This window comes from Lepus europaeus, chromosome 2 (assembly GCF_033115175.1).
Source record: "Lepus europaeus isolate LE1 chromosome 2, mLepTim1.pri, whole genome shotgun sequence".
Taxonomy (NCBI): domain Eukaryota; kingdom Metazoa; phylum Chordata; class Mammalia; order Lagomorpha; family Leporidae; genus Lepus; species Lepus europaeus.
In genome coordinates, this window is record NC_084828.1 from 10,081,830 (window position 1) to 10,104,473 (window position 22,644).

The window sequence follows — 22,644 nt, forward strand, 5'->3', positions numbered from 1 at the left end:
AAAGTCCATGTGGAAGCTTGCGAATTTGCTCACCGCCAGGACAAGAGGTTGTGACTACTACGATGAAGAATCCAAAGTTCTGGAAGACAGGTGCTTTGATCAGAGCTGGGACGTGAACTGGCATTTGTCACACAAAACAAAGCACAGATTCATAGATAATCTCACCCTCATGAATGCTGGTTTCTTCAACTGAGAATAGTTTTAGTTTCTTCCTTTCTCTTCGCTTTCCCTGCCTGGATCTCATGCTAAAATTAGCCTCAAGGTTGGAGGAACTGACTGGAAAGTTCAATACCAACTTAGAATGTTTTCCATCATTTGACCAAACCTCGAATGCTGAACATTTCTGGTTTGTTTAAGTTTCCCAGCTTCACCCTCCTGGTTTCGAATGGCACCAGGAACAGAAGGGCCCAGAGCTCTGTAAGGAGAAGCTATTCCAAACAAGCCTCCTGGGCCAAGGCAGGCCTGAGAGGATCCAGACGCACTGGAGAGAAGTGGCCACAGCCCAGGACCCTGGCAGGCTTGGCTGCTACAGCGGGCCCCACGGAAGGGAAGGCCCTGCTCTTGGAACAAAACACAGAACACGGCATCTGCAAGGCAGGGGCTGGGGAGCAGTGGCAGGTGTTCCTTGTGGGGGGAGGACAGCTCAGGGCAAGGCTGACCGGGCCACCTGCAGCATGGCCCGCCCCGTGCACACGTGGTGAGCATCTGGAAGAACTCGCTGGATGAGTGGGTTTCCAAACTGCAAACGGAGAGTCTGACACCCTGGAGGGGAAATGTCTCCTTGTTTATACCCACGTGGCCATGGGCTAGGCAGCTGGAGCACTATGTGGTGTGTCAAACTTCAAACCGTAAACTTGACCCAAACACGGCGCTGGGGATGAGAGGTCTGAGCGACAGTCCAAGAAAGCGCTACCTGGCAGGACCTGAGCCATGCCTCTTGCGGGTTTCTGCTCTCTAGAAACATCCAAGACTGACAAATTCATGGCACAGCAACAAGCTAAAGAGTGGGAGGTTTCAGAAGACTTGAAGGAAGGGGCGATCTCAAAGAATGTAAACAACCCCCGGGGTTGCTCTTTCTTCCCTCCCCTCCTGCAGGTGCAAGGCTACCCCCAGGGCAATCTTCTGACTGTCACGTGTACCGGAGTCACTTAGGGACCTGTAGGAAGGAGCGCAGGTTCTGATTCAGCAGACCTGGGCCGGAGCCCAAGACTGCTTCCTGACAAGTTCCCTGGCGATGTCCGTGCTGTTGGTCCACTGTCCACGTGCATGGCCGCGGAGCAGTTTTAAGTCTTTCCTTTGAAACCACTGTAGTTCAAGAATCTTTTCTATCATGGAACAGCACTCATTTGATGGGTAGTTTTCAATGCCTGCCTCCCTCCTACCCTCCCTCCTGCCTTCCTTCTTCCCTCCTTCCTTCTTAAATCCTACTTCCCTACAGAGTAACACAGCTCCAGCTACAGAAAGTTGAGACGTACATACTAAAACTCCGCCTTGTCTATAAAATCCAGCATCGTGAGGACTTTAACATGCCCCTTTAGCTAGAGAACTAAGAGACGGGTGAAGAGAGATGTGCTCAGGAAAGAGGAGCTGCCCCCCTCGGGCCTCCCCAGTCACGTAAAACTATCAGATTTGCCAAGAGCAGGTGATGTGCATCTCCTGAAGCTTTGATGTCCAATTCAAAAATCATCACCGAGGCCGGTGCCGTGGCTCAACAGGCTAATCCTCCGCCTTGCGGCGCCAGCACACCGGGTTCTAGTCCTGGTTGGGGCATCGGATTCTATCCTGGTTGCCCCTCTTCCAGGCCAGCTCTCTGCTATGGCCCGGGAAGGCAGTAGAGGATGGCCCAAGTGCTTGGGCCCTGCACCCGCATGGGAGACCAGGAGAAGCACCTGGCTCCTGGCTTCAGGTCAGCGAGATGCGCCGGCCGCAGCGGCCATTGGAGGGTGAACCAACGGCAAAAAGGAAGACCTTTCTCTCTCTCTCTCTCACTATCCACTCTGCCTGTAAAAAAAAAAAAAAAAAAAAAAAAAAAATCATTGCCGAGCTAATTGTTGGCATAGCATGCAAGTGTTTGGAGAGCATCGCAGTGGGAAAACACGGTTTTGGAAAATACTGGAAACTCATGCCACGCAGAGATAAGTCAGCAGCCGTGTCCTCCCGGGAGTTCTGGCTACACCAGATCTGGGGTGGGGGGTGCCCAATCTTTCCCCTGTTTTCCTGGCTGAAGGATCTTTATCATAGCTATGTGCGGGACTGCGTATGGTAATCAGGGAATGAAAAGGTCTGGCAGGGAGAATTTTCACTGAATTGGACGGCACACAGGTCTCCTCATTAATTAAAGGGTTACGCAGCTATGGGTCTCTCCGCCTTTGCTGGTATTTTTATAGGGCCATTAAAAAAAAAAAGACACCTGAGCATACCCCACGCCCACCCCCACCCCCACCCCCACCGCGGCACTTGGAAGCTGGAGCCAATCTGAGCGAGGGTGGAAGCTGCCATCCAATTCCTTGGCAAAACCACAGTGCCTGCTTGGGTGCCGTTCCCAAGCCAGCAGCTCTGGGTCTGAGTCACTTGCAGGAATGAGGAGAGAGGGTGTGGATCAAGGCACAAACTTAAAGAATCCTAACCAGTTCTGGTTAAATGGGATTAAGCATTTCTCTAGGCAGTTCGCTGATGACAGACGTGGGTTTTGGGTTTGTTTGTTTGCTTGTTTGTTTGTCTTGGGCTCCTAAGAGAGAGGTAGACACCAAGTTTGCCAGCAGCTGGCTGAGGTTTGAGTTATTGTCACCACCTGGAAGAGGCCCAGAGACTCTCTTCCCCACCCCCCACCACCAACTGCTGGGGAGTTAGGCTGTGGCCGTCCTGCCCGTTAACCCTGGGAAAGGCAGCGCAGTGCCCGTGTGCAGGCCTCCACAGGCTGCCCCCTGGTGCTCCAGGAAAACCCTAGCCCTGACCAGGACAGTGGAGCCCCAGGCTGCCAGCCGTCTCTCAGTTCTCATGTGTCCTACGAAGACCCTGCTGGGAGCAGTGCACCCTGGGCTCCAGCTAGGCCCGCAGAGAAAAGCCAAGAATCCCAGCAATTAGCTGACACATCCGATCGCCACGCCGAAGCAGCTGGACACCTGTGACTGAAAGCATCTAGGGAGTTTCTCAAGTGAACTCTCCGAAGGATTCATCGGCTGCTCTCCTTGCCTTGCCAGCTCATCGTCAAGTCTGAGTCGACGCTGGAAGGGCAGCTGCAGGTTCCTGCCTCAGCTCTCAGACCCCTTCCCAGGAAGGCTGAGTGCGGGGGAGAGAACGGGGCCTGAGGTGCACTCAGCTGGGCCTCGACTTCGCCAGGACGTCCTGCGACGCTGGGTCACGAGCAGTGTGCGCCGGGGAGCCACGTGAGCCCGGCGTGGCGCTCCGATGGCATAGAGAGCACAGATCCCGCATCGAAGAACACAGATGTCGCTAGTACTCTTGGCGGAGGTGCCGACATTTGGCAAAGCTGTCTCTCACAAGTCTGGGAGAAAGCAGTCTCTTGGGTTTCGGTTCCTGCTTCCGTCAAAAGAGGAGTAAGTTAAAAAAAAAAAAATCGTGTCCGTGGCTTTTGAAAGGCCTGGGAGTCTGAGGGCACGGTTGGGGTGCAGAATTCCACGGAGGAGCGCATTCCAAGGGATTGTCCTGGGGTTCAGGCTCTCCCATGGCCCCCCAGGGCAGTAGTACACCAGCTGGCGTCTCGGACCCTGCAGTGCAGTTTCTCTTGAGCAATGACAAAAAGGATGCTTTTGGTGATCAGCAGGGGAAGCCAACAAGCAGGATAAAGAAAGGGAGTTGCAAGGCTGGAGTGGTTTGCAGCCCCCCGCACACAAAAGTAGCCTGCTTCTTTAGGACTGACCCAGGTGGGCATTGCACAGGCGGAGGGTGAGCCCATGGGGCCCATCAGCCAGCCCCCCGAGAAGGGCCACTCCCGAGAAGCCCCTCCTCGGCTTCCTCTGGCCATGGTGAATTCTGGAAGTCTCACCAGCTACCTGCACCGACAGGTGTTTTGAGCTGGTTGAGCTGAGCTAAGCCAAGGCAGGCCCAGGTAGCAGGTCTTCGCAGGTGAGACTCGCTTTTCCTTAGCCTCCTTACCAGAGTGTGTGTACAAGTGTGTATACCTAGTCTCAGAGACACAGGGCCTCAACCCCCAAACTGAAACAGAGGTGTGCAAAAAATGTCCATGGAGGAGGAATAAAGCCACGTACGTTTGATTTCATTACACGGATACTTTTATCTCAAAAAGGAAAATGCTCTCCTTTGGACAGGCTTTAAAACACTGATAAATTGCTAGCCCCTTTTAGGGGTCTCTCGCCTAATCTTTTTTTCCCCCTTATCATTTCACTCACGCTGTTACACTCTTGAATAAGGACTGACTTCTGCCCCCTCCCCACCCCCTGCCGCCAGCTGATTTCGAGCATTCGAAATGACAGGGTCCACATCCTGTGTATGTAGCATCCCGACGCCAGCGTGGAGTTACTATGGAATAGGCAGCAATGAAATCCTTATCAAAATACTCAGTAGCTTCCCAAACCCACAAATAGCAACAGCAGGAGCTGAGCCATCCCCAAGCCAGCGGAGACCCTTGAGATCAGAGGAGAGACTGAGCCACTTTTCTTCTGCATCTCCTCTCTCTTGAAGTCTCTTCTGGGCTTTGTGTTTGCACTGCCTGGGGGGGGAGGGCAGGTGGGAGAAGGAAGAGAACAGCTCAGAAAGTACAAAAAAAAATCGCATCACATGACTGGCAAGAACCAATGAAGCCAGGCCGTGGAAAGGGGAACAGTTAAATTTGTAATTTGGGCTGTGTGAAAACTTCTTTGGGTCTCACAGACAACCACAGAACCACAAGTTGGGTAGGCTGGCAGTGGCAGGAGTCTCAGCCCAGTGTAGTGGTCAGCCGGCCGGGCGACTCACCCTGAGTGGAAACCACAGGCTATCAGAGTGGCGCGCAGCGTCAGCCCACAGCCCCGGCGGGCGCGCTGCTGGGTTCGCTCTTTAACAATTTGAATATTTGTTTGCACCAAGGTACCTTTGTGTGGTTTTTTTTTTTTTTTTTTTTCATAGAACTCGGGGAGTCCCAGGAGTGCCCAGGCAGAGGTGGGGAGGGGAAGAGATGGAGGGAGCCATGATGGGCGTGAGGAGGTGAAGGTGGTGACCTTTCTTGGTTTTCACTCCTAAGGTAAAAGACACCATTGAACTCCCGCCTTCGGCAGAGGGTGCGATTTCGGGAGGAAGCTATGGCTTCAGACAGCATATTTGAGTCATTTCCTTCGTACCCAGAGTGCTTCATGAGAGGTGAGTACCGTGCTGGTCTTCTGGTATCTGCTTGTGCTCAGCTCAGCGACGCAGCAAGGGGGCAGAGGGACGCCTGGGTGCCCGTCTGTGTCGGGGTGGGGGAGGACTCGTCCCCGAGGCCGGTGATTGCAATGCTATTGGATTACCAACTCCTCCGAGGGCAGCGCCGCCGAACTGTTTTTATGCATACTTGGTTAAGCTGGCGAAGTGCTGGGTCAGAGGACGAAGGCAGCGCGGTAGCTCGGGCTGCTCTGGTTTACAGTCCGGGAGATCAGAACGCTTGCACAAAGCTCCCCCGGGTTTTATGCGTGCCGTCCCTTGCCGGGAATGGAATAACCGTGTCTGAGTTAGCCTGAACTTTGCATGCTGTGTGGCCCGGACGGCAGCCTGCCCCGGGGGCTCAGCAGGCACACACGTTGAGCCAGCCAGCCGGGAAGGGCTGGAGCCAGCGTGGGGCAAGAGGCTCTCGGATCTGCCCTGTGCGTCAGCCAGCCTGGAGGTCTCAGGCTCAAAGTGGCGATTTGGCTATCTCCAAAACACAAGGAGTATAGGAGCCTGGCACACTTGCTTAGGTTAGAGTTGTCAGGTCCAGGCTGTGCTGTTTTCCTGGGTGCCCCTAGGCAAAGAGGCAGCCTGCATCTTTGAAGCAAGAAAGCAGGCAGGTTGTGACATCCCAGGGTCTCTCTCTTTCTCTCTAAGAGATCAAGGAAGGAGTTTCCTAAGTCCAACGAACGTTCTGGCAGCTTGGGTCCGTGGACTGCACGCTCACCAAGGAGAGCACTGGTGTGCAAAACCCCTACGCACTTTTGCAACCAGACTCTTGAAACGTGCAAAGCTAGGGCTGAGCACTGAGCGTGAGGCAGTGTGCGCGACAGAGGCATTTTGTGTATCTTTCGTGGTAACCGAGGAAAAACAGTAACATGAAAGACCATGAAGGCGTCGGAGCACCGGGGCTCGGCTTTGGCCAGTACCTGCAGAATGTGGCTTGATGGTTTGGCAGAGCTGGAGGGAGTGGGCTTGGATGGAAGACTAATTAATTTTCAGGCTCTTGCATGCCCCCAAATAGTGTCTGTGCCTCGTTCTCTATTCACACAGTCAAGTGAGCAGGGGAACGTGGCGGGCTTGCCAGCCGCTCAGTCACAGCAGACGCCGCTGGGAGTGCCACATTCCGTTTGTTTCTGGATCCCTGAAATTTAAAAACTTGACAAAGATGTGTATGTGTGTGTGTGTGCTTGTGTGTGTATGTCTGCGCATCTGCGTGTGTGCTTGTGTGTCTGTGTGTATGTCTGTGTCTTGCTTGTGTGCTTGTGTGTGTGTCTGTTTTTGTGTGTGTCTGTGCATTTCTGTGTCTGTGTATCTGTATATCTGTGTGTGTCTCATGTGTGTGTGTTTGTGTCTGTGTGTCTGTGTTTGTGTGTGTATATCTGTGTGTCTGTGTTTGTGTATCTGTATATGTGTCTGTGTGTCTTGTTTGTGTGTATCTGTGTGTATTTGTGTATGTGTATGCCTGTGTGTGTCTGTGTGTGTGTCTGTGTATCTGTGTGTCTGTGTTTGTGTATCTGTGTGTGTGTCTGTGTATGTATCTGTGTGTGTCTTGTTTATGTGTGTTGGTGCCTCTGTGTGTGTATCTGTATATGTGTGTGTCTGTGTGTCTGTGTATCTGTGTGTGTATCTGTATCTGTGTGTCTTGTTTGTGTCTGTGTGTATCTGTGTGTGTGCCTGGGTCTGTGTCTGTGTGTGTCTTGTTTATGTGTGTCTGTGTGTATCTGTGTGTCTTGTTTGTGTGTGTGCCTGTGTCAGTGTGTGTCTTGTTTATGTGTGTTGGTGCCTCTGTGTGTGTATCTGTGTCTGTGTGTCTGTGTATCTGTGTGTCTTGTTTGTGTGTGTGTATCTGTGTCTGTGTGTATCTATGTGTCTTGTTTGTATGTATCTGTGTGTGTGCCTGTGTCTGTGACTGTGTGTCTTAGGGAAAGGGGTAGATCTAGGGGGACACACAGAAAGCCAGCCAGGAGCTGATCCCCAGCTTCAGCCGAAAGGATTTCTGAGCGCTCTCCGCTGGCAGCGGGGAGTGCAGTTGACTCACGGGGATGTGTGTGAGTCACGCATCGCATCTCACAGCGTCGTGGGCGCCGCGGGGACAGGGCCCTGGCTGAGCAGCTGTGCGGGGCTCCGTCGCAGCGTTTCCCCTGGGCTGCTAGGGGCAGAGGAAGCAATAGTCGCAGAATAAGAGAAACACGAGCTTCCTGCCTTTCCTGCACTTCCAGTGCCGCCTCCAAGCGTTTATTGTTTCCTATGTGATCAACCCCAGGAAGGCAGAGGCAGGACATCTCGCAGCGTTCCGCGGAGCAATAGCTGGGATGTCAGCGTGTAGGGCTGGCCCTGCAAGCTGTCCTTAGAGAACGAGGGTGCAGGGCGACCTGTGCGGACACCAGGAAACAGGCACCCACCCCAGCCAAGAGCCCAGCGCCTGCGCCATGCGCCCTCAGCCAACCCCACTGCAGTGGGCGAATGCGACCCAGCCAGCTCCCCGGAGCCGCCCTGGAGCGGGACACGGCCCTCCCCCGGCACTTAGAGGGGGCCATCTGAGCAGGTCCTTTTACTCCTTCCTCTTGGTAGGAGGAACACGGCACCTGCCAGACTCTAACTGGATCTTGTAACTTGGAGAATTAACCTCAGAAGGCCAAGTGGAGGCTTGGCAATCTCCTGATTAATTTCAGACAAATAATCCATCAACAAGAGGCTTTAAATTGTCAGGATGAGCTGTCCCCATCACTCAGCCATGCCAGAGAAGTGACAACATGTTTCTTTGGGTGCCATTTGGGCACTACTTTTTTTTTTTTTTTTGACACCTGATGGGAGCAGGACCATTGCTACATTTTTTTTCCTCTTAATTTTCTCGGTGCCCCCATCGCCCCCACCCTGCACGATGCCCACTGGACCAGACCTCACCGCCTGTGACTTCTCATGGGTCCCCTCCCCCACTGCAGCTCTTAGCAGGCGGGGAGGCAGCATGGTGTTTTCTTCCTGGGGTGATATTTGTCAGTCTGTGCAGTTCTCACGATAGGAGCCCTCTGAGTTTCTCTAGCCAGAGAACCCTGGGGAAATTGGGGGTGAAAAGAGAAGTGGGGGGCCGGGCGGACCACCATCGCCGGGGTTCTGAGAGTGACACAGGCTGGATATGAGCGTGGCTTACCACAGAGCACGGGTGTGTTTTCTGTCACGCCGCACCAGCTCGTCAGTCAGTTTGCTTAGGAGAGAAGACGCAATGCGATCAAGGTGCCTCGGGACTTGCACACACGGTTTGCAGCATCCAGTTCTTTCAGAACCCGAGCTTGGTCCCTTCAGAAGGTGCAAGGTACCAACAGAGAGCGCTGTGGTGGGTACAGGGGTTAGAAGCCTCGGCGTATACGGAGTTTTGCAAAATGTCTCAGGTAGCCTGGTTCTTAGAAGTGGCTTTAGTGGTCTATGCAAAGCCTGAATGCTGATATACTCGGAGTTCCTAGAACCACAGGTAAAAATCTCAGCCGCCCCAACCCCCTGCTCTGGGTGTCTTCACGGTGCACTTGCTCCGCCCGGGCAGGCTTTCTAAGGGAATGGCGACTGGCCCCGTGTGCTTTTGTGGAAACCCCGGTTTCTCCTAGTTTCTGAGAGCTGTTGAGACACTACTTCAGGTTCCACTGCAGATTTCAGCTCACAGAAGGCCGTGGATTGAACCATCTGTGGCACCGAGCTCGGTGCAAAACCCACTTTCTTTTTCCTAAGGCAGCCATAGCAAAATATCACCGACTCGGTGTCTTGGGCAGGTGGAATTTGTTCACCATGGTGGAGGCCAGAAGCCTGGGGTCAAGGTGTCGTCTGGGGCCTCTGACCTTGGCTTGGACATGAACTTTGTCCCTTGGTGGAGTGTCTGCACCTTCTTCCTCTCTTCTTATCAGGACATAGGTTGGATTGGAGACCATCCTAGTAACCTCGTTTTATCTTCACAATCTCTCTAAACACTCTGGGGTGTTCGTGAATTTCAAGGGAAATGCATGATATGAAAAAAAGCTATGCCTGAACATCAATATTTTTTGCATCAAAATAGACATATCTTTTAATCCTATTCTCCCATGAGTTTTGTGGAGCAGCCCCTTGAGGTCACAAGTTGAGAGTCTGGGGAGTAAGATTTTAACACATGAACTGGGGGGCCCCCAGTGCGACCTAACAGTGTCTGACACCCCAGGGGCCAGCAGGAAATGGCTGCACCAGGCCTGCTGGCTGCTCTTCTGGGTGGTGCAGACTGGGACCCTCCCAGGCCCTACATGCAGTGGAATTTCACAGCTGAAGCTCTCCACACATCTTGAAACTATATTTTAAAAAAAGGCGTGAAGAGCTATCTAATCCATAATCATGCCCTTCGCCATGCAGTCTCTTTGCATATTCAGAAATGCTTGAGGATGACAAACATGACAATTCTGAAACCTTGACATCTGAAGAGAGTGGGAAGCAGTGCCCAGGAGCAGCTCCTACCCCTGCTCTGCTCCCTCCTGCACCATCAGAGGGGCAGCAGGTGGCCCTAGGTTGAAAGGGCAAGTCGCCCCTCGCAGCTTTTGGAAGCAAATGAGTAGCTGGGAGATTCCTGTGTCTTCTTGAAATAGATCAGAAAGAGGCTTTCAGAAACACACGTGTTCCTCTGCTCAGGACGCCAAGCTGGTGTGGGGCAGAGCGGAGCTCGTGGCTGCTGCACACACACACACAGACTTGCACGCAAACCAGTGCTCTGCCAGGGTCAGCCTGGAGCAGAGGGCCTGGCAGTGGATCAGAGCAGCCACTCTTCACAGAGTGCCAGACAGGAGAGCTGGATGGGGGTGGGAGGGAGGTGACACGCTCACATAACACAGGGCTAGTCTTCGCCTTTTTCTGGCTGTGGTCACATAGTTGAGTCTCAGGTCCCTCATCTGCACATCGTAGAGAGTGGTAGAAGCTATGGTGAAGGGAGCTGGGTTGATTCAGTTCAGTAACCTGTGCCAAGTGCCCAGCCCCACCCCCAAAAGCCGGCAGTTGATATTAACCGTGGCCATGGACTTTCACTTACGTTGCTAAGGTGCTTGCTGGTCAACTTTTGCTCCAAGACAGGAGAGGTCACCAGGGCTTGGGAGATATCAGGGCAGCCTCTCTGAAAAAGGACACAGGAACTGCGGAGGGCATGGGTGGGGGTAGGGGAGACAAAGGGCAGAGGGAAGGGTGGGCCTGGCAGAGGGCACAGCCAGGCAAAGGCAGGGCCGTAAGACCCTCCGTGGGGGCCGGGAGGCGGCAAGTACATCGGCCCACCTGGTGGCGTCTCAGCCACAGGCCATCCTGCCTCTCCTACGAGAGCCCATGAAGAAGGCAGAACAAGAGCGAGAACTCTGCGTCACTGAGCGTCCCAAGCACAGCTCTTGAATAGGGGGACTCTTGGGGACACAGAGTCTTTGACCTGAACACAGGGACAGCAGAGATGTTTCCCCTCCCCGAGAGTTCTGACAGTTTCTTGTAGAAGGAGCCCCTGGGCTTGTGGGGCAGCAGGCGGCCTTCTGTCAGTCAACCTCCTTGCTGCTTGGCGACATTTGTCACCAGGGACGTTGAGACAGCTCTGGCGGGAGGGGAGGCCCACACCGGAAACTCCAGCAAATGTTCAGCTTCTCAGGTAACTTCTTCGTGACCCAGATGAGTCAGTAAATGTCTGTGTCCCCACTGCAGCTCTGCACACAGTGCTAGCGCCATCCAAGGCGAGCCTGCCGCGAATCACAAGTTCCTGTTCGCGATCTTTGAGTGCAGCAGAGAGAGGCACTGGAAACCACGGCGCGGGTGAGCTTAGGCCCATGCAGTGAGCAACTTCTGGAAGGATTGTCCTAGCTGGTGGGAAATACGAGGGTGCTTCAGCAGGCCCATGGAAATAAGACTCAAAAGAGAACTGTTTTTAGTGCAAAAAGGTTTAAAACCCATGCCGTTGTGTTTTTCATAATGAACATTTTTCCATGACTATTTTGAACACCCCTAGTGGCTATCGTGCTATTTTATACATGACGGCTGTCCCCACTTCCTCTCAATCGTCATTTTCATTATTCTCATTCAGCAGAGAAATCTGCAAAAATCACTCTGGTGCCTAAACAGCCATTCAATTCACCAAATCATGTGGGCGGCAAATGCTTCTTCCTTGACCATCCAAGTGGTTCCTCCATCGGTGCCACCCATGAGGCTTGGCAGAGCCTTTTTCTGAGTCCAGCACACCTTTGCCTTGAGCCTCCCTGCTTCTAAAAAAACAAAGATCCTTACAGCGGCATCTCTTGAATGGTCTGGTAAGATCTTTACAAACCATGAACATCATTAGCCACAGAGTGGCTCCTTAGCACAAATTGGAGTTCAAAGCCTCCTGTCACCTCTCTCTGACATGCTAGGAAAGGAAACTGGGACTCTCCTCGGATTTGCACCGGCTGCACACTTTGTTGGAGGGACACACTGTCTTGACTCCCTGAATACCTGTGTGTGTGTGTGTGTGTTCCCTCTCCCTTCCCTTCTCTGGATAGCACTGAATGGTCCCAGAGAAGGAGCAAAGACAGGGAAATGAACACGACATCCACAAGGAAGGCTACCTTGCATTACAGGACAGAAAGTAACACCCTTGCTGGGCTGAATCAGCGAAGATGGGGCTTGGCTACAGGTCAAGGAAAAGCTGGCTCCTGTGGCTTCTACAGATGTGGTCTGTGGGGGCAGGTGGCCAGGGGTGAGCTGCCCTGGGTGGTACAGTGGGACAGACACACACAATGCCTCTGCATTTGGATCCCACCTGATGACCCCGCACCTTGGATCTGTCCAGGCAGGAGGGAGACGGGGACTTGGGAGGCCTCCACCTCTTCTCTTAGAGGGGCCAGGCTTTTCAGTTCAGAAAGGGAAGCCCTGCTGGGCAAACATGCGTGTCTGGTAGCCGTGGCACAAGTGCTGACCGGAAGGAGCTTGCACAATGCAGAGAAGCCCAGATGAAGTCTGAGAGTGGACCCCAGGCCTGGCGACAAAGGCCATAGCTAGGCAGGCTGTGTCCTCCTGGGACACCTCGCATCGTCACCTCCCGATGCCAGCAGCACGTGGGAAACACAGGGAGAGCAACCGAGCTCCCCGCTGAGTCTTTGTCCGAAGTTGCAGGTGGAGGCTGGGGGTGGGGATGTAGCCTCAGTTCCCTGGAAGCCACACAACTGTGGGTGGCGGCAGAGGAGCCAGCTCGGTAGGACACAAGGCCACAGCTGTTTTCAGGTTCCCAGCCCACGCATCACACCTGACTCTCTGTCTCCACGTTACAGCAAAACACAGAGAGCCAGCAGCCCAATCCCCACGAACCCAACTCACCCGGACCCCCTACCTACCTGGCCGTGACCTTGATGGTCCCGCGGGAAGCTGGGGATGGATGGCTTCTGTTTGGTTTCTTTTCCTCGCCTCTTGAATTCTCCAAATGTCATCACCCAACATCCTAAACTGTTTTTTAATTTAGAAAAATTTAAAGAGAATTCTTTCTTATCGAATTCCTTAAATGGAACTGTCTTCTAAACGACTCGTGAAATTGACTTTAAGATATTTTTATCTTTTATAGAAACACAAAAGGCAGATAGATAATCAGGAGGTAAAGACTTATTCATACCTTGTATTTCTGCAAGCTACCGAGCAGTTTCACTTTGTGATTACTGGACTTGTCTGCTTCCTGAGTGTGGATGCAAATCTCTCTCCTTGAGAAAGTCCGAAAAGAAAGAAAAGAAAGTCTTTATTCAGTTTTTTTTTTTCCTCCCCTGAAATAAGAAATAATGTAAACCTTTCATTTTGTGTTGCTGCAAGACTGGTATTCATTTCGAGAATTGTTGATCTTGTGAACCGCCCTGCCCTCTCATTCCATGGGCCCGTGTGTCTATTTTTGGATGGATTTCTTTTTAAACAGTTCCCCGAGACATGGTAGGGGCCCCACATGGAAAAGGTCACCCAAAATAGAAACCTCAGTTTGCCACTTGGGCCTGCTCACCGGTGCTGGTGAAGGCAAGACTGACGCCTCTTTGTGTAACTGCAAGGCCCATGTAAAATTGATTCGAAAGCAGCACGGCATGTGTTATGGCACAGAGAGCTGCGTGGCGGGAGGGAGAAACAGGCAGCCCTGGCGTTCTGCAATCTACTGTCTCTGCCGGCCGCTCGGCTCGGGCAGCTGGCCCTTTGGACACCCCCTGGGGAGACAGTGATGCCTCCCAGGGACCTTTGCTGGGAGAGAATGAGATGATAAGTGCAATGGAGCTGGGAGAGCACCCTGTCTTCTCTTCCGGGGGCGAATGAGAGGTCTCTAAAAAGTTCATGGAAATGCGTGTTATGAACACGCACTATGCACACATTTCAAAAATGTTTGCACCAGCAGAAACTTACCTTTTCATGCCATTTTTTCCCCATGACATTGTTGAAGTACCTTCATGCCTCCATCATGATTGGTATTTATGTCCTTCTAAAATAGTGTAGGATTTCAGATTATTTTATCACTTGCAGATATAAAAGATCTAGAAAACATTGCAGTAGTCAGCTGGCCAGACAGGGGCATGTTCAAAAGACCAAGCAGAGGTCAACGCTGAGCCCACGGCATGCTGTTCCACGGTCTCATTCATGCTGTTCCACGGTGTCCTTCCAGTGGGCTTAGCTTTTGCAGGAAGACTTCAAATGCTGTCAGAGAAGCAATTTCCTTCCCTATGCAACATTTTATAATGTAAGTTTTCAACATTTGCTCTATATTCTAGACTCAAGGTGTGCAAAAGAAACATAGGCTAATCAAATCCGTTGGTTGGGGCGCCATTTATCCCAGAAGCTGTTTGCACCCCTGCCAGTCAGCTACACTTCCTCACACAGCTTCTGTGCGCTTGGAACCCTGGGCACAAGCCCCTTGTTCCACACCATCTACAACCACATCTGGGCCGCTCCATCCACCTCATGGACACCCACAGCTGAACTTGACATTACCCCGCTTGGAAAGTGTATAATTTATAAAATCTGAAACCACATAACGTGTAAAGACACACACACACAGGGGGCCGGAGGAACCTCCAGGAAGGGGAAGGGGTACCCTCCAGGGATTGTTCTCTCATCTCAGCTTTTTCATAGATGGTGGGAATGCACGAAAATAGAATGACGCAGGCGTGAACCGGCGTGAACAGGAGCTCCGCCTGCTGTTTGGTTGGTGTTGAATGGGGGGTAGACCCAGATAACCTGGCTGTTCAGCCTCAAAGTCCTAAAGGGGCACAGCTAGCAGCGTAAAATAATCCTAGGACTGAGAAGGTGTGGCCTCAAATAAAGACGTATGAATGTCAACAATGGAGATTCGGTTCGACTGCCAGTCACCCACATCATTACTTCACACACACACACACACACACACAAATGCTATGCCTCCTATGGCCCTTCATACTATGCTTCAAAGCAGAGAGTCACAGAGGTGAGTGAATCTGTATAAAAAAAATAAATAAAATGCAAGGCATTATCCAATAGGATGCATTGTAGGTTTCTCATGTGTGTGTATGTTGTGTAGACATACGTATGTATATCATTGTATGTAGCTGCAGTTGGCATCTCAGGTTATATAACGACATGTACAAGCAGAGTTCAGAAAGTTCTTGGAAAATGTAATTAGAAGAGAAACACTGGAGTGCAAAAAAGTTTGAAATCAGTACATGGAGGTTCTTCAAAAAGTTCAGTGAAATGTATATTATGAGAACATTGTACATGAATATCAAGATTTTTTACACCAAAATACACCTTTTTACAAGACTCACTCATTTAGGGGGGGGCTGGCATTGTGGTGTAGCAGGTAAAGCCACCGTCTGCAGTGCTGGCATCCCATATAGGTGCCAGTTTGAGACCCGGATGCTCCACTTCCAATCCAGCTCTCTGCTATGGACTGGGAAAGCAGTGGAAGACGGCCCAGGTCCTTGGGTCCCTACACTCTCGTGGGAAACCCGGAAGAAACTCCTGGCTCTTGTCTTCAGATGGGCCAACTCAAGCCATCCAAAAAATTTATTTATTTGAAAGGTGGACTTAGAGAAAGACTGAGAGATCTTCATTGCTGGTTCATTCCCCTAAATGGCCACAGTGGACAGAGCCATCCAAAGCCAGAAGCCAGGAGCTTCCTCTGGGTCTCCCATGTGGGTACAGGGGCTCAAGCACTTGGGTCATTTTCCACTGCTTTCCCAGGTGCATCAGCAGAGAGCTGGATCAGAAGTGGAGCAGCCGGGACTCAAACCGGCACCCACGTGGGATGCTGGCGTCACAGGCAGTGGTGCTACATCACAACTCTGGCCCCAGTACGCTTGCATTTTAATTCCACTTTTCCATGGCCTATTTGAAGTACCCTTGTATATATACCACTATATATACTTTTAAACTTCTTGAGAGAGAGACTAGAATATTGGACTAGAATGATCTTAGACATCTTTCTGCCTTAGGGTGTGAGGAAGGGTCACGTGTCCAAGGGCCCCGGGGAAAGACCTGGGTCAGGACAGTATCTGGGCTCCTGCCCCCAGAGCTGAGCGGGCACTGGGCTGATGTGGCCGATTGCACTCATGAATCTACGCAATCAAGCTGTCTCTCACGCCATCTTACTCAATCACCTTTTGCCTTGGTCAACCCACATGGGCCTTTGCAGGCTGAGTCTCTTTCCCCACACAGAAGCTTTAAGCAGAGGAGCGTGTGGGAGCCTTGGGCCCCGACGACCTTTCTTGGACTGTTAGGAGCCAAGCTACTGTTAGAAGCCCACCCAGTGTCCTTGGACCATTGTCTGCTGCCCATGAACCCCACACCCACCGTGCACTCTCCATGGGCCAGCCCTGCCTCTCCTTAGGCAATGGCATGGTTAACCAGCTCAGCCTCAATGAGTCTCATGAAGCTGGAGTGACCAGCAAGGCCAATGTGCACGTTCACGCAGAAGCCGTGGCCTGGACCCAGGACGCCCCGCTCCGGCTCGGAAGGAGCCCCCGCAAAGTGGGAGGACTTTGTAAAAAAAAAAAAGCTTGGACCCAGGGTCCAGCTCCCATCAGGGATGGATGTCTTCATGGCACTCCTGCTTTATAGCTCACACACTTGGAAGCAGGCTCTGTTGGGAGGGACACCCCCACTCTTCTGCACGCAGTGCACACACACACACACAGCCAGCATTCACACTCCATGTGCCTTAGGAACTGCATCGGGATGGAATTCGAGGCTGCATTCTCTGGGATCAGCAGGGACGGTGGAGATGCTGAGCCTCCACCACTCCATACTCTCTGCCGTGCCACACAGCAGTGAATGGCACGCCCCATCTTCTAGGCACGGTGATGTTTTCATAAACCCCATGCCTGCTCTACTTGACCTAGAATTAGAGCACGTGCATCAGAGACCATAAAGGAGATTTGAAAACTTCAAGTTGGGATACTCTGCCCTGCCCTTCCGAGGGCTCCCCGGTATGAATGAGAAAATCCTCCAGGTGCCGCCCAGCGTCCTGTGCCTGCTCATGGGGTCTCGGCCTCTCTCAGCAGAACTCTGTCTCCACCGGGGCTTTGATCCGGGTTTTACTGTACGCTCCATGCTCTCCTGCCCACAATCCTCTGCTGTGTGCTGGGCACTGCCAAGGGGTGAGGGGGGTGGGGGGAGTGGAAGCAAGGGTGGGGGCAGGCCTGAACCCCGGGGTGGGGAACAGGAAGCCCACACGCTTGGGAGTCAGGTGGTTGGTTTCTGCCCTGCTAGTGCGAACTTGAGCCATTGTCTCAACCTCCCAGAGGTGTGGTTTTTTTCTCCCTACTGCGCCGCTGGTCAAGAGAACTTGAGATAGCACACATGAAGGGGGGGGGGTGGGGGGATGTAGAGCAAGTCACAGCTGAAGGAAGGCGCGCGGGGGGGGGGGGGGGGCAGGAAGAGCTGCCGCTCTCAGGATGTGGCCCGGAAGCAGGCGTGTGTGCAGACGCACGTGGCGGCAGGCGTGATCTCGGTGCTCCTCGGCCAAGGGCTGCGCTAACCATACTGAAGCCACTTTCTACCAGCTGCCGTTTGGTGAGCGTGTACCGTGTGAGAAGCACTTGCACTGTGCCAAGCACTTCCTTGCCTCCCTGCCTTAGCTCCATGGCACAGCCCAGACAGTGGGTGCTCTTACGGTGAATCCTACTTTGCTGAGGGAAGCGTGGTGGCATGCAGAAGTCAGGTGACCTTCTGGCTGCTAGGATACGAGCAGGCCGGGTCACAGTGGAGGCGTCCACTCAGCAGAGCCCACGCTATACCCAGAGAGCGACAGGGGATGTTAAGAGTATCTGTTGTATGGTTCGGCACATGCTCACTAGGACTTACCCCTAATGGTAGAGCTAGAAACGTGCCATGGGAATCCAAATCCCATTAAGTTGGCAGGTACCTGCAGGTATCCTGCTAGTCAAAGTGATCTGTTTAAGTTCATAACTGATCATAAAGACAGGATTAAGTGTCAAAGGGATCACATAAATAAGACCAGTGTCTGCTAATAATAATTGATAGAATTAAAAAGGAGAGAATGACCCAACATGGGAGGCAGGATACACAGCAGATTCATAGAATGGCAAATGCCCTTAATAGAACTCTGGCCTCGGAATCAGCCCTTAAGTCATTCAGATCTGGCTAAAGAGCCCATGAGAGTTTCTCAGGCATGGAAAGCCAAGACACTGTGGCAAAAACAAAAACAAACAAACAAACAAAAAAAAAAAACAAAAAAAAAACACCTAAATGAAAGATCTCTGTGAGTGAGATCCCAGGGGAAAGAACAGGCCATCAAAAAAGGAGGAAAGGAGGTACCTTTCTCTGAAGGGAGGAGAGAACCTCCACTTTGACTATGGCCTTGTCTAAATAAGGTCAGAGTTTGTGAACTCAAGAGGCTTCCATAGCCTTGGCAGCTCATGAACAGAGCCTCAGGTGATTACTGATGTCATAAATAAGAGTGTCAATTGTTAAATCAACAACAGGAGTCACTGTGCACTTACTCCCCATGTAGAATCTCTGTCCTTAATGTGTTGTGCTATGTGAATTAACTGTAAAACGAGTCTTCAAACAGTATTTTATACTTTGTGTGTCTGTGTGGGTGCAAATGTTGAAATCTTTACTTAGTATATACTAAGTTGATCTTCTATATATAAAGATAATTAAAAATGAATTTTAATGAAGAATGGGATGGGAGAGGGAGTAGGAGATGGGATGGTTTGCAGGTGGGAGGGTGGTTATAGGGGGAAAAAACTGCTATAATCCAGAAGTTGTACTTTTGAAATTAATATTTATTAAATAAAAGTTTTCCAAAAAAAAGAGTGTCTGTGACACATGAGGGAGTGGAGCTGTGCCAAGCTGAAGGCTTGCCAAGGCCCTGGACAGCGAGGGACACTGTGGGTGGCTCCCAGCTGGGCCACTGTCCACCGTCCTGGCCTGTTTTTGTGATTCTGGATGCATTCGGTGGTTTTAGGCGTCCAGGCCTGCTGTGCCCTCAAGGCTCCTCCCCAGCAGAGCTGCCTACAAGAGGGAGACTCAGGCAGGTCCTGGACAGCCTATAAGAGACACTTCCCTAAGCCAGAGGGGCTCCACGTTGAGCGTGCAGGGCAGACATGCGTTGCAGCGGTAAGATGCCACCTGGGATACCAACCTCCCTCATCAGAGTGTCTGATCTGTATCCTGGCTCCTCTGCTTCCAATCCAGCTTCCTGCTAACACACCCTGGGAGGCAGCCAACAATGGCTCAAGTCCTTACATCCCTGCCACCCAAGGGAGAGACCTGGATGGGAGCTATTCGTTCTTTCATTTATTTTCTCTCTCACTCTCTCCTTTTCAAATAAAACTAAGTAATTAAAATAAGGTTCTGCTCAGAGGCAATTGACTGGGCCATGACTCAGAGCAGAGGCCCCAGCCCCTCAGTGAACGGGACCTCGGTATCAGATGCTTGGTGGCCTTAGTAAGAGACACACACTTGAACTCTCTGCCTTTCCGTAGAAACTTCTAGCCTTTCAGAAGTCCATGCCACCTGTTCTCTGACATCATCACAAATTCTCTTTTCAAGTTGTTGGGTCTGAGGTTTTCTTTTCTGCTTGTCTCCAGCCTGTGTTTGTATAGAAGGCGTTTCTCGTCTGGTTATCATACAACCAGTTATGGCAGAGTCCCAGCAGGTGCCTCCTTCTCTCCATAGGCTTCACATGGGGAAAGATGCAATCGCTAATGGTCCTCTCCCTCCCACAGCCTGCTCCCAGCCTGCTCTGGAAAAGCCTCCCGCTTGGTGCAATGGCAGGGAGACTGGCCAGCGTCTAATTGTAGCTATGCAAACATTTTAATGGGAACAAATTAAAAGGCGCTCAAGCTAATTATTCTCTGCCATAAAAATAATAAAAATAAAATCATACAGCTCTTCAGAGAGGTCCGAGGAGCTGCTTCTCTGACACCGAGTATACAATTGACAGGGGAGTAAAAGTCCCTGCTGGAACCTGCAGATTGTGTTTGGTGCGTCCTGTGACGTGGGAAACGCCCTATGCATGCTGCTTTATGCTTATTGAGTGCTTTCTGGGTGCACCCCAGGGCCAGCCTCTCACCTTCCCCCTTCTGTCTTGGGGTCAGTGGCCTCCACTGCCACCTTCAGTCAGACCTTTGGTCCTTGTGCAGAAGCCCCAGTCCCCAGACCTTGCTAACAGCCCACAGTGGCCTTGCCGGGGGCCCAGGTTGCTCACTGCCTGCTGTGCTAGGACCTGCCTCCACCACAGGCGTTTATTTATTTATTTTTTTTAAGATTTTATTTAGGCTGGCGCCGTGGCTCAACAGGCTAATCCTCTGCCTTGCAGCACCGGCACACCAGGTTCTAGTCCCGGTCTGGGCGCCAGATTCTGTCCCGGTTGCCCCTCTTCCAGGCCAGCTCTCTGCTGTGGCCCGGGAGTGCAGTGCAGGATGGCCCAAGTGCTTGGGCCCTGCACCCACATGGGAGACCAGGAGAAGCACCTGGCTCCTGGCTTTGGATCAGTGTGGTGCGCCGGCTGCAGCGCGCCGGCCGTTGGAGGGTGAACCAACAGCAAAGGAAGACCTTTCTCTCTGTCTCTCTCTCTCACTGTCCACTCTGCCTGTCAAAAAAATAAAAATAAAATTAAAATTAAATTAAAAAATTAAAATATTTTATTTATTTGAGAGGTAGAGAGAAAGGTCTTCCTTCCGCTGGTTCACTTCCCAAATGGCTGCAACGGCCAGAGCTGCGTCGATCCGAAGCCAGGAGCCAGGCGCCTCTTCCTGGTCTCCCAAGTGGGTGCAGGGCCCCAAGGACTTGGGCCATCTTCCACTGCTTTCCCAGGCCACAGCAGAGCTGGATTGGAAGAGGAGCAACCGGGACTAGAACTGGCGCCCATATGGGATACCAGTGCCACAAGCAGAGGATTAACCTGCTGCTCCACGGCACCAGCCCCATACCACATGCGTTTATAATCCACCCCAAATATCTGCACACAGGCAGTCAGAGTTGTTTCAAGCAGCCTCGTTGCTCTGCCCACTCTTCAACGATGTCTAAGCAGCCTCTAGGAGTAGTGAGCCAGGCTGCCCTACACTGCCTGGGCCCTGATGTCTGCCCCACCACAAGCCCACATCCCACAGGAAGAAGAGAGGGAGAAAGAGAGAGAGAGAGTCCCTCATTAGCATCCTGTGTCTCTGACACCGTGGCCCTGAGCGATGCTGGGTGCTGTGCTGGCGTTACAAGATACTTCAGCTGTGCCGTGGTCTACAAATGTTGCAGACAACTCAGATCCACACACCATGGGTTAGGCATGCGGCTTGCATCATCCCTTTTCATCAAAACCTCAGGGGATACGTATGGCTTTCATCCTCACCGGGAAAAGTAATACAAAAAATATAAAAAAACAGCAAATAAAGTGGAGATGGTTATGAGGGCAGCCCAGGCCACACAGCTTGCAAGAGGCAGAGCTGGTCAGAGTCCAGATTCTCCTTGGCTTACCCAGCCCTATCTGGTCTCCCCAGGGACATGTTGGATAGGGGTGGCTGTAGGCACAGCTGGAGGGGTCGGGGGTCTTGGACTGTGAACCCCCACAAGATAAGCTGCAGTAAGCCTTCTGCCTGCCTAAGAAGCTCATCTCGATTCTTTGAGTTGTCATGAAAAGGTGACTAATACAAGAAGATTTAGTCAAAAGTATCGGGGCCCTCAAAGTATATTCGATTTTGGTTTTCTACATATTATTTTTAACCCACACTCCTTTGAACAACTTGAATTTCTCCTGTAATTTACGGTAGCAGACGGCATTACTGCTATGTGACAGGGTTAATTTTTAGTGAAGAGAAATGATTGCGTATGCTGTAGAAGCTGGGATACAAACTAGGTCTCCTGTGTCCCCAACACAGATGTGGGGTGGGCACGCCCGATCTGTGTTTGCTCTCTGAAGCACTGGATCTTTCAGAATGACAGTTCTGTACTGGGATATGCATTGGGAATTCATGCAAAGGACCACATTCTACTTCTGGCCATGATTTATTCAGTTCATATATCTCCTGAAGAACTTACCAAAGCATAATTCAGGATTTTCTACATATAAATTTATTTTCCCAGGGATGCTGAGCAATTTGAAATGTAGGCTCACATTTCATTTATTTCATTATTCACAGCATCTGGCAGGATGTGGGCACTCAACAAATGTTGGCTGGCTGGATGGATAGATGAACGGATGGATGGACATGGACAGATGGTTGAGTGAACAGATGATAGATGAATGGGTGGATGGATAGATGGATGAAAAGATGGATAGATGGACATGGACAGATGGTTGAGTAGGTGGACGGATGGGTAGATGGATGGATGGATGGAACTCCACCAATTCAGTACTTACTACTGAGGTGCAGAAACTCCGGTGGGGGTAAGCAGGAGAGATCACAGTGATGCACACACACAACCACAGTAGGAAGTGTCTGGGACCTCAGTCCAGGCTTGGTTCCCCCTTTAACCCCTGTGACCAGTCTGTGAAGCTATTAGAGCAGCGAGGGGAAGGCAGCATGGGGCTGGTTCTGCTTCTGTCCAGGAGATATCAGGCTGAAGGTCCTGTGGCTGTCCATTGGGGGTTGTAGGGCAAGTACACAAGGAGAAGAATATGAGAAACACCTTGACCAAGGGACTTCTTTTCATTCCTGAGTTGATTTGTTTGTGCTTTAAATTGAATACTTCTACGGAGAATGTGTATGACCAAGAGAATTCATGATCCCAGAACTATGGTCTGATCCATTTTCTATTGGGGTGTTTACAAGACATCAATCAAAAAAAAAACCCAAAAGGATGCCTTCTGTTCCTCTATTATATGCTCAA

At 51.5% G+C, this 22,644-nt stretch overlaps 1 protein-coding gene across 2 annotated transcripts in view; it reads left to right on the forward strand.

Moving 5' to 3' along the window:
• The first annotated feature begins 4,852 nt into the window (after positions 1–4,852).
• Positions 4,853–22,644, forward strand: part of RUNX1 (RUNX family transcription factor 1) — a 250,134-nt gene continuing 232,342 nt past the window's right edge. For both annotated transcript variants that reach the window (XM_062205548.1, XM_062205558.1), the window contains exons 1-2: positions 4,853–5,046; positions 5,201–5,316. In XM_062205548.1, the coding sequence (XP_062061532.1) occupies positions 5,259–5,316 (58 nt within the window). In that variant the 5' untranslated portion in view covers positions 4,853–5,046; positions 5,201–5,258. The remainder of the gene's footprint in view (positions 5,047–5,200; positions 5,317–22,644) is intronic.